The sequence below is a fragment of the Zalophus californianus genome, chromosome 7 (genome assembly GCF_009762305.2).
Source record: "Zalophus californianus isolate mZalCal1 chromosome 7, mZalCal1.pri.v2, whole genome shotgun sequence".
Taxonomy (NCBI): domain Eukaryota; kingdom Metazoa; phylum Chordata; class Mammalia; order Carnivora; family Otariidae; genus Zalophus; species Zalophus californianus.
The window spans coordinates 85,955,753-85,967,770 of record NC_045601.1 but is presented as its reverse complement, the minus strand read 5'-3'; the positions used below and the strand labels follow the sequence as shown (position 1 = coordinate 85,967,770).

At 36.5% G+C, this 12,018-nt stretch overlaps 1 protein-coding gene across 1 annotated transcript in view; it reads right to left on the bottom strand.

The window, feature by feature from the left end:
- Window positions 1-12,018, bottom strand: part of COL9A1 (collagen type IX alpha 1 chain) — a 92,593-nt gene that overhangs the window by 44,057 nt on the left and 36,518 nt on the right. Inside the window, exons 18-21 of the mRNA XM_027602658.2 lie at window positions 11,191-11,244; window positions 7,030-7,083; window positions 4,493-4,546; window positions 1,264-1,317 (exon numbers count right to left, since the gene is read on the bottom strand). Of these exons, the coding sequence (XP_027458459.1) occupies window positions 1,264-1,317; window positions 4,493-4,546; window positions 7,030-7,083; window positions 11,191-11,244 (216 nt within the window). The remainder of the gene's footprint in view (window positions 1-1,263; window positions 1,318-4,492; window positions 4,547-7,029; window positions 7,084-11,190; window positions 11,245-12,018) is intronic.

Here is a 12,018-nt window from a genome sequence, read left to right as displayed (position 1 = left end):
TCTGTCATGGATGCCTAGCTCAAGAAATCTTTTTATAAAAATTACATTGTCTTAAAAATGTATATTGCCATAGGGATCACAGAGACTCACATGTCCTTTGATTTCATTTTAAATGTGTAAAGCTTCTGTGCTCTTTGGATCCATACTGCAGGTAACCTTAACATCAAGTAACTATGTCTACATATCAGCTAAACTCATTGACTATCATGGTGGGTTGAGGTTTGGGTCAGTTGCCTATCTTTTCTCCATATTATTTCACTCTCCAGGCAATAATAATGGTTTCTGTCAAAATTATCCAGCTAATGTTGATTTATGGTATGGGGGTAATAGATGAGAGGATGTGTCTTCCTAAACTAGAGCTTTTGTTGAATTGCATAACTAGTCTAAAACCTCAAATGGCTAACTATTGCTACTAGATCAGTTCAAATTGCTCACATTGGCATTAAATACTCTCCACAATGTAATCCTGCTTTATATATTCAATTTCATCTTCTCAACAGAAACTTTCCAAGCCAAGCAATAACAGTCCCTATGACAACACACACCCCCCATCACCACCAACAGCGCTCCTTCTCAGCTGTACGCTGCTGCCTTTCCCACCCAGAACAGCTTTCCAGATCAACCTGCCTCCAGGATTCTCTTCTTACATGCATTGCCTCTACCACATACTCCAGTGCTGGATCTCATAATGCATAATGTAGTTACATTCTGTCTTTCCCATTGGGCTATAAGAGCTTGATAGTTGAAAATTCTATTTCTCTTATACCTTTTCTACTTATTCTGTGATAAAGGTGGTTATTAATGGGTGGCTTATTTATTTATTTCTAGAAAAGGTCTGAGGCAGCCTATAATAATGACACATGTACATATAGCAGTCAAAATATAGAATAATGAGATCAGAAATCACAGAAAAGGATAGAATTATCCAAGAACCTGAAATGAGACAGTTACTGTGATTCTAAGCATCCTGGCAGCCAAAACAAAAGGAAAACACAGCAAACATAGAAACTTAACAATTTGACTTCACCTATGTGAAAAAAACCCATATCAAATCAAAAGAACATTTCTCTTTATTCAAGGAAGTGATGCTTATCTTTATTAAAATCTGTTTAAATAAATATAAAAACTACTGCCAATTTTACCACTTTAATTATTCACATGTAAAAGACACTTGCATGCACACACACACACACAGCAAATAATCTATGACTGACCATTGCTAAATAATCTATCTTTGGGTCTTGTAAAAGGAAAACTACTTACAGGTGCACCAGGAAGACCTTGAGGTCCAGGTTCTCCATCTAAGCCCCGAGCACCCTGCAAAAAAACAAGACAGAGAAATGAAATTGAGATCAGTCATTAAAAGGCACATCAGTCTTTCCATGGAACATTAATAGCCAGATTAAAAGGAGGTTTTGTGTCTGTAATATATACTGTATTCATTGGTGAACCCCAGGGAGTATTCATTTGGGTACCTCAGATATGAAACACTAGTTTACGTCTCCTCATCCCACCAAGAGTACTGATGGCCAATCTTTGATACCACTCTGGATATTTTAACACTGCAGCCATTCTTGATTGATGACATGAATTATAAACACTGGTACCTATTTTGAGAAGTTGGCAAACCTATCAGAGGAGATTTGGGAGTCACCCTCCGGGGTTCTCAGGATTCCTATGGCTATTCATTAATGGTGAAGACCAAGGAGCCACCCAAAGAACAGAATGGTTGCCATGGACTGCAGCTGCCACAGCTGTGAGTGGGATTCTGTGACACTGGATTTCCACCAAGATCCAGATTCAGAAGTCCAGTCACGTGATTTAGAAAAATGAATTGTAATAAGGATTTGAGTAGCCCCCATTCCATCCTAGATAGACATTAGGTTTGGTTAACATAAAAATAATACATCTATTTTCTTTTTTTTAAAAGATTTTATTTATTTATTTGAGAGAGAGAGAGAGAATGAGAGATAGAAAGCACGAGAGGGAAGAGGGTCAGAGGGAGAAGCAGACTCCCTGCTGAGCAGGGAGCCCGATGCGGGACTCAATCCTGGGACTCCAGGATCATGACCTGAGCCAAAGGCAGTCACTTAACCAACTGAGCCACCCAGGCACCCGATACATCTATTTTCTTAACAACAGATTCACCCTACCAAGAGATGGAAACTACAGAGCTTTATAAATCTAATTATCTTGAAATCAATGGTGACTTGGTTATATTGTACATTTCACCTCCTTACTTAATAATAAGAATCAAAATGTGATCTTAAAACAAAAATATCGGGGGGTTTTAGTGCTTCCTGCATATGCTACATGATAAAATACAACCCCCTTCTTTAAATCTTTTTCTCATCCACTAGGTGAATAAGGCAGAAGGGTGACTGAAGTCAACAGTCCATCTCCTAATGAATAGGGTTGAGATAAGGAGATGATAAAATAAATGGAAAACAGTCAAAAGAGTGCTGGATGGATGTCAGGCCAAGAAAACCAGGTGGACAGCATCTGTAGTAAGAATTAAGAATTAGAAAACCTTTGATAGAAGGTTCAGAAAAGGCAGAATCAAAGAAAGAACACAACTGAAGCAGAGGCACCACAGAGACTTGAAATTCTTTGATCCCTAAAAACTAGAAGAGAGCAGAAAGCATTTTACATTCACCAGGGAAGAAGAGGTTTGGAAGACCCGAAAAAGACCTTGAATTCATCATTCACCTTGCGTTGTGAGCGTGGAGCCCAGCCTTTGCATTATAGAAATGTCTGTGATATACTCACTCTCTCTCTTATTTCTGTTCAGCATGAGCTCAGTCCCAAAATGCTGTTACTAGGCAACCACTCCAGGGGTCTGAGTTCATAAGAAGAGCTTGCTTTTTTTTGCTTTTTTTTTTGCTTTTTTGTTATTGAAAGCAATTTGACAGAACTCAAAGGAAATGAGAAATTTTGAAAAATGCCAAGTAAAAAAAATACTTCAAATAAAGAGCATATCAAGAACAGTAATTGGTTTCAAAGTGTGGAGTCACATATTTTAGATGATTTAAACTCAGAAAAAGCAAAGGCCTAGGTATCAGCAACTTCAAAATAAATGGAATTTATTATTTAATAACAGAAGAGATACACACAGAATGTTACTTAAGGTAACATGAATATAGAAATATGAAGTATTTTTTTTAAAATACAGTGTTTTTAGAAAAGATATTCTGGAGGAAATAAAAGAGTAAAACAGGCAGAATGAGAATACCTAGAAGGAACAAAGTGGCTGAAAGAAAAATGAAGTTGATGGAATGGTCACAAAATAATTCCTTCAATTTCCAAAAATGTGCATTTCTTTTAGAAAAATTTAATTTATGGAGCACCTACAATGTGCAAGTTATTCCTGCTTAGCTGTTAATAAAAGTCTCTGTGCTTCTGTGTGAAATGACACAAATTAGCCATAGAAGTTCTAAAGAGAAAGAGGCGAGGGTCAGAAGTGGTGGCAGGCAAAGTGCTTTTTTTGTTTCTCCTGGAACCTACAAATTGGCTTTCCTAATGTACTCTCTAAGTGGTAACCATTTTCTTAAAATCTGATAGAGAAGCTAGACACAGCCCTATACACACACACACACACACAGACACACACACACACACACACACACACACACACACAGTGAGAAAAACATTTCTGAACACATCAGGAACATCCAGGTTTCCACTGTTTCTGTTTATGATAATCACCCAGCCAAGCATTCCCCATCCTCCATCCTGCACCAGTGGGAACATGTCATCCTTCTAGGCCTGGCATCTTTCTAATGTCACCTCCTCCATGAGCCCTCCCAGTTCCCTGATCAAGAATAGCCAGCACTCCTTCGTCTTCCCTCCCTTACTCTACTTGCCCTCAAATTCGTGTGTCTCTTGCTCCCACGGTAGTTAGCTATCTACTCGTTTGTTTCTCCCAATAAATAACAAATTTGAAGTCCTTATTCCTCTTTGAATCTCCCCATCATCTCACGGTGCCTTGCTATGGAAATGGTAGGAGAATCTGGCTTTTGAGACGGGGCTAAGGACAGGTTGGTAAACTCTGGCCACAAGTGTATGATCCTCGCTGAGGACAGAGCTCAGCAGCCAGGCTGGAGGGAGGTCCACGGGTGGCCCTAGTGTCCCTGGGGAGATCCTGCCTTCTCTTGCCTCTCCATTTCCAACCTCCCCTGTATTTGCTTTGATTTCCAGGTATTGTGTCAGTGCTCTCAGTATCAACTATGGGTAATGATAAAGAAATACAAATGTAACATCCCTGTCTATTCCTATCTACCCAAGATAATTTAAAATATATAATACATAAGTATCATACATACCTACTCATTTCTATCATCTATATTTATAACAGAAATGTGAACACCTAACCAAACACCTACAAAGCAAATAAGAAATTAAAAAATGATGTTGCTGAAAATAAGATATTTTTAAATGGGCAAACATTTAAATATTTTTACATTTTGATATCATATCATCATCATCATCTTACTTTTTCCCCTTTGGCCCCAACTATGCCTGTGATGCCTCGTAATCCTTGAGCTCCCTGGAAACATAAAAAAGAACGGTGAATTTTTTTCAGTTGAAGCACACACTTGTTTATCCCATCACAAAAGTTGCTCCAGAAGGATGTTAACATAACTCAAGGTAACAATAAGAAATAGTGACATTATGTACACAAATGTTTCTAGTTTAGAAAGAAAAATCCAAGGAGAATTCTTCTGATGGTAAACACTCTTCTAAAACCCTGAAGACGTACACAAACCTGGAGTTGGAGCAATTAACTGATGACAAAAAAGTAAACATCATTAGCTTAAGAGAAGTTACAATCATGTATTTTGACTTACTTTTTAACTCAGGTACAGAATACACTGCCATCTCTCCCTCCTTCATAATTTGTAGCTTGGTTACACATAAGATGGTTGTGATTTTAAACTTTGGAATGATTTTTCCCCACCAATGTATGCCATCAAAGGCCATTCAGTTTCCAGGCTAGTCCACAAAAGCTCAGGACCTGCAAAAGGAGCTGAAGTCTCTACTAACCACTAGGAGTCACTACTCATTACACCATCTCTATGATAGAGGCATTCTGCATTCCCCCCTGGGGCACAAGGAATCCATCTCACCCCATCTCAGGCATAGGAGTGGGTAAGCCTAAAAATAAGGATGTGAGTCTGATTTCTAGAATCTTCTTAAATACTGAAATGTCACCATTCTCCATTCTCTGGCCCCACAGGAGCAGGGCTCCAGGAGTGGATCCTGTAAAGGCGGAACCTAGGTGCTCTCTTGGCGGGAGCAGCAAGGGGATGCTCCTTCAGGAAGGGGGAGTGGCCACTTCTGAGCAATTTGTTAACTGGCTTAAGATCAAGTAGCTCTAGGCCAGTCATTCTCTTGTGTTCTCCCTTGGAGAAAATGGGGAAATTTTCTGGCCAGCCCTGGCTGCATCTAGATAAGTCACAAATTCTGTGTAGATCAGTTAGGAATGACCAGAATGTGTAAGATGATCCAGCTCAGGATAACCACTTGGGATATAAAATGAGAGATGGCCATTTCAGATTAAAACTGCTCTTTCTGAAGATAATTCTACAAAAAGAATTCCAAAAATATCTGAGCCAATACTAGTGACATGAGCATGCCATGTATTATCTCTTCAGGTGACCACTTTGAAGGACAGAGCTTATGTATAAATGTTCCCCAAAGCATTTTTTTTTAAATCTGTGCATTACTTTATAGATGCACATTTCAAAAGTGAACATTTGTGAAGTTTATAGAAACATTTTGGCAAGCCTGCTGCCAAACACCAGAAGGTCAGCAAGCACTAACGATAGCCCCCAGTGGGCCACTGGAGCCATGCAGAACCCAACAGACATCCTTAATCCATGGAAACATTTTTAAATGCTGCTTGCAAAATCCTGTTCTCAGGATTTGGAAGGATAGCTTTAAAAATAACTTTAAGTCCCCACTAAATTTTCATCAGATCAACAACAACAAAAAAAAAGCATACGTCTCTTACACTGTTGCTATCTCCTTCCTACAAAATAGAGTCCATCTCCTTATTTTCTTCTTTCAAAGGCTCAGGGAAGACAAGCTTCTGAAATAAACACCTCGTATTCCTCCAGGTTTCCTTAAAGTTCTCGTGTGGCTTAAAAACAGGAGGCCATTCTTAGAGATGCTCGGACTCATTTCCTTTAGCTGGAATTTCCTTAAACTCTGGGGTAAGTACTAATCTACACAGCTCCCTGAACTCTTTCATAAAAAAAGCCAGTCGTTTGGGGAGGAGCAGAGCAGGACAAGGAGGGGTGGCCTCATATTTGTCCTCCCTAACTCTTCAGTTCCCGAGAGCAGGACCTGAGCATGTCCCTTACGTAGTAAAGGCCTCGGCTAGCTGCAACGTTCAAGGAATATCCAGAAATTATTATTTCCATAATTGCGAACTACTCATCTTGACAAGAAAAAAAGTGTGACAATTCTACTTTCATATACAAAAGTAGCATAAGTTTTGATGTAGCAAACACTTTAAATTGAAGTATGCCAATGCCCCAAATTACCTCATTGTGCATATAATTGCAGCAATCTGCCAAAGTACAAGGGACTAACTTTTTATTAAAAGACATGATTACAAGCAATTAAGAATGTTCTAATTATAATGATTACATGCTGGCAGAAGGTACTTAAATCCAGTGGATGATGTACCTGCTGTATATTCAGGGTACATGAAATTTTCTATATCATGTGAAAGTACCATAGAATATAAAATATATATATCAACCTCTTGTGTTCAATATTTACTTTCAGCTAGTAAATGAATGTATGTAATTATAAGTAAATTTTTTTCTGTTAAAATGGTGCTTGAATATACAATGGGGATCCTTTCCTATTTTGAAAAATTGGAAATCTCCCAATGCTGGCTTGGTGGGAAAATATGTTAATGTAATACTATTAATCCAAATGCTAAAAAGGAAATATTCCAAAAGTCATGAAAAAGAATATTTGCATATCCTAGTTAAATATTTTTTAAAAATACTTTACTGGAGGTCCTTGAGCTCCAACTTCTCCTTGTTCCCCCTGGTCACCTTCTTCACCCTAATAAACAACAGAAAAGCATACCAAATGTTATCCCAGCAAATGAGCATAGATAGATGACTCAGCACATCCGAAATTCACTTGGCAACCCCTGAGTTATGTTACTATACCTTCTTAAATTAGTTTATATGAGTAATACATATTAATTGTAGGACATTCAGAAAATACAGAGAAGTATACGAATAAAGTCACCCAAAGCCCACCTTTCAACTATAAATATCAGTAACATCTTAGGTGCTTCTCTATAATGGGGTCATGGGGGAGGGAAGGACAGAGACAGAACATATATACATTCATGTTCCCAGTGTGTGTGTGTGGGGGGGTGTTATTAGGAAAATATGATCATGCTATGCAAACTTTTCCAGCAACTACAAGATCATTTATTTGTGATTTTCACTTTTAACTTTTCTTATTACAATTTCTCTACCAAAACAATTTTGAAAAAGTATTTAAATCAGTCCTTCTTTTCTTGGCTTGTACATTTGATGTCACCCACAGAAAAGCTTTCTCCATACCCAAAATAGACAAATATTCATATGTATTTTTCTTCTATAACTTCATAGTTTAATTTTTTACATAGAAATCTTTAATTGATTTTAATGTAAAATATAAAGTAGAAATCTATCACTTTTGGAGGTGGGTGGGGGGATGGGATAACTGGGTGATGGGCATAAAGAAGGCCATGTGATGTGATAAGCACTGGGTATTATATGCAACTGATTAATTACTGAACTCTACATCTGAAATAAATGATGTACTATATGTTGGCTAACTGAATTTAAATTTAAAAAAAGAAATCACCTGGCAATTGGCCACTTTCTATAATATCATTTATTGAATACTAGATTCTCTCCACATAGGCTGGAAAATTCTTCTTTAACATATAGTAAATTGTGAAATATACTTGTTTCTAGATTTCCTACTCTGCTCTTCTCATCTGTTGTATGAATTTGCCAATACCACATTTTAATTATTGAAATTTTATAATATATCTTAGTCTTAGATAGAGCGAATTCCTTTAGCTTTATTTTTCATTTATGTTTACTCTTATTTTTCAGTTTTTCCTAAATGTTTACTCTTCCAGATGCACTTTAGAATTATTTGGAAAATCCTCACAAAAATACTACTTGTTTTATATTAGGACTGCACTAAATTAAAAGATTAATATGGAGAGAATTAGATTCTTTACAATACTGAGTCTGTCTTGGAACTCAGTGTATCTCCCTAGTGAATCAAATCTTTTTCTTTCCTTCAATAAAGCTTTGCTCTTTCCCTCATATTAGTCTTGAATATTTAAGTTTGTTCTAAGGTATATTGACTATTTGGTAGCTATTGCCAATGGAATCTTCTTCCATTTTGTTTTCTAACTAATTATTGTTTGACTTTTTGATATTAATTTTATAACCTCTGATATACTTTAAAATGTTAGTATATATAATTTAGTATATTTAAAATGTTAGAAAAGAAATACAACTGCTGTTTCTTACAGAAAATTACTTGACTGACTCTGAAAAAATGTTACTTTTCCCTCTGACAAGGTTTTTTTTTTACAGAAATATACTGCCCTACATTTCCTGTGGTAATGGATATCTTAAATTGTAAAATTAATCATGAGAAAAATTCATTTTTAATATTATGTGCATAATATTAGATAAAAATCTATTTCTGTTGCTTATTACATATTTCAATTCATCCATGTTCTTTCTCTACAAACTATACCTTATAGAGATTGTCACACACACACACACATACACACAGAAATACAGAAAATTGAACAGCAATATTAATATAGAACCTTTGGGCATAACTGCAAAGAACTAGGTTATGCCTAAATCATTTATACTTGACTTTTGAATCAAGTATTGAGAGTATTACATAGTGGTTTCACTCTCATAATTTTATTCAGATTATATTCCATAAGAATATATGACTGACAGCGAGGAGAGGCAGTCCCAATGGGAAAGCCAGTGAATTAGCTATTTCAAGGAATGGATAATCAACACATGTGTGTAATTAACTGCTATATCTATGTCCCTGCCTAACTATCAAAACAACAATGATTGATATATGTGCACAGTAAGTTTTCATTAGCAAGGTTTGTGGTACAGTAAGTTTTCATTAGCAAGGTTTGGGGTATTTTCCTACAGATTCCAGGATAAACCTTGGAGTAATATAGTTGATTTAAATATTTTACCAGCAGATGAATAGCACACAACTAATCAATAACCACAACATAATGACAAATTTAGGAATAGAAATTTATTATCATTTTACTGAAAGACTTTTGACTATTCATTCCTATATCCATAAACAAAATTTAAAATCTTCATTAACTAATTTGTAGAATAAATTCAAGGCAGAATTGTGAATCCACTTTCAGTTTACAGTTCAGTGCATCTATTACACTTTTAAGGTTCATTCTTCAATGAACTATTGTCATCCTATCTTCCCATATAAATTTTCAAAGACACCACTGAAAGGTGTAAGTGACACAACATGTGAAATAAATTAAAGGACCAATAAAATTTTGGCCAATTATCTCACACACCCAAACGATTTTCAGGTTCTTCACTGAAAATCAAACCAAATTTGAGAGTCTGGATAACTAACTTGTATAGGTATCAATAATATTAGTTTCTTGGGGAGACGGGGAAAATACTCTAATTGACAGCTCCATCCCCAAATGGGGTTGTAAAAGTTCCCCCAAAGAAAAGGGGTCACTAAAAGAAGAAGGAAGAGAGCATGGCACCAAAAATAACAGAAGTCTACCATATCTGTTTGACTATATGCATTAACTCATGAATATCTTTTGGTATAATGTGATATCCTTACATACCTTTTTCTGTGGTTAGATAATATTCTATTATATGGATATGTCATACTTAATTTAGCCAGTCTCCTGTGGTGGGACATATTTTTTTCACTTCTGTGCCCCTGGCACTTAGAATAAACCCTGGCACACAGCAGGTACTTAATAAATATTTGTTGAATTTTTTTCAACTATGAATTTCAAGATTTAGTGGGGGAATGAGCATGCAGAAAAATTTCTAAAGTACTCAACTTTTTTCTACTTTCTCCAATTTGACATTAAGAACCCAGCTGTTACATTCCAGATAGATAAAATGCCTTAATTACTCAGGGCCCAAGTAATTAAAGACTAGAAATAAATGTCCAAACTGTAATAGGGTCGAGAAAATTGGCTTACTTATTCTGATTATCTCAGGTTGTTCAACAGACTGATTTTAGCTAGAGTTCAAGGATATTAATGCCTGACGATATAATAAATTGCCTCTCCAGTTCTTAACTTCCAAAGAAAAAAACCAAGTTTCTGCCTCCGCCCAATAAAGGCATAGAAGCGCACAGTCAACAAAGTCTAGAAAATCCACATTAATAAGAACAGTTTGACTTTGTAAAATATCACAGAATTAACAGGGACAAAACTTCTGTTATGCAGGAAGTAAAATTCTTAGACAATTTACACCAGTGGATTTTAAAAAAAGCAAATAAGTCATCTTACTTCACATTTTTGCCTTGGTTTTTCTGCAAGGCACGCCAGCCCCAAGGCAAGTGGTGCTGTGGATTCCATGTTTCTATCCAGATAATAACATAAGTCTATCACTCACTTTCAAATTACTCAAAATCTAAATTCTACTGAAATGGAGTCAGAAACAGACAAATTATTTCAGAACTTAAGATGAGAAGCTATCAGCTCTCAACCTCCTGTTTGCTAGTGTCAGCACCACTTGTCATAAAATTTTACACATGTCATAAAATTTTGTTTAGTGCAGTGGAAAAACTAGCTGAATAATGTTTGACTACCAAAAGCATCAAGGAAAAAAAGCTGAGTGTGATTGATTTCAAAAGAAAGCAAGGAGCAGCAACACAGGAAAGAATGAAATGTATGGTGTACTATTGTTTCTTGTAATTGAACAACATGAGAATATTATGCTTAGTCAGAATATCTATGCAGCTACTGAAAACCTGTCAATTATCATTTGAAAAGGAAGGATAAAATAGCATGCTTTCTTATTCCTTAAAATTCCTTGTAATAAAAGTAATCACTACCTCCTAATCACAGTTTACCCACTATATACTCATTTTTCTTACCTTGTGACCTTGTCTTCCAGGTTCACCAGTTTCTCCTTTAGCCCCTTTATGACCCTAAAAATGCATAATTAACAAGTAAATAAATTAACAAATTAAAAAATAATTCTATTGGGTTTGTCACAGAAAGTGGTCAGAAGGTTCATAAAGTGATCTTGCTTCCCTAAATCTGTGTCAGTGTGCTACCCAGAAAAAGGTTATGTCACAAAGAAAATGACTGCCTTCAATAACCTTAATACCACCACGTGTATTACATGACTAGTGTATATGATAAATATTAGCTCTAGTTAATAGAAAAACACTGTTCTAGAATAACAAAGCTTCATTACCCAGTTCGGCAACATGATGTATTACTGGCTGATCCCTAGATCCCTCTGTCGCAAACTTCCTCTCACAGCTGGGTTAACAGCTTTAAGCCTTCTCCAGCATCAGGAATTTTTCCTCAAAGATGACAGTCCTGACCGAGCTCAGCTGGCTATCCCCTGCTCTCTCCATGCTGCTCCGAAAACCCTTCCACCTTCTCTATACCCACTTACTTCTTGGAGGTGGAAAAAGAGCTGATATAAGAAAGGGAGCTCCCCAGATGCACGACTTCCACCTCTTCTTGTACACAATTACAAATGCAAAGGGAAAGCCATAAAGGGCAGTCCATGAAAGCTGCATAGCATGAGAAGAAAATGCCTCTCTATTCTTGTCGGGCCACTAGTTCTAAGCATGTGTGTGCTTTGGGTGGTAACATGAGGCAGATGGGAAATGAACATTCCAAAATTAAGTCTATCAGAGCTTTCACCCTTGGAGACTTTCTTGTTCTGACAGTGTAGGTCTTGGTGA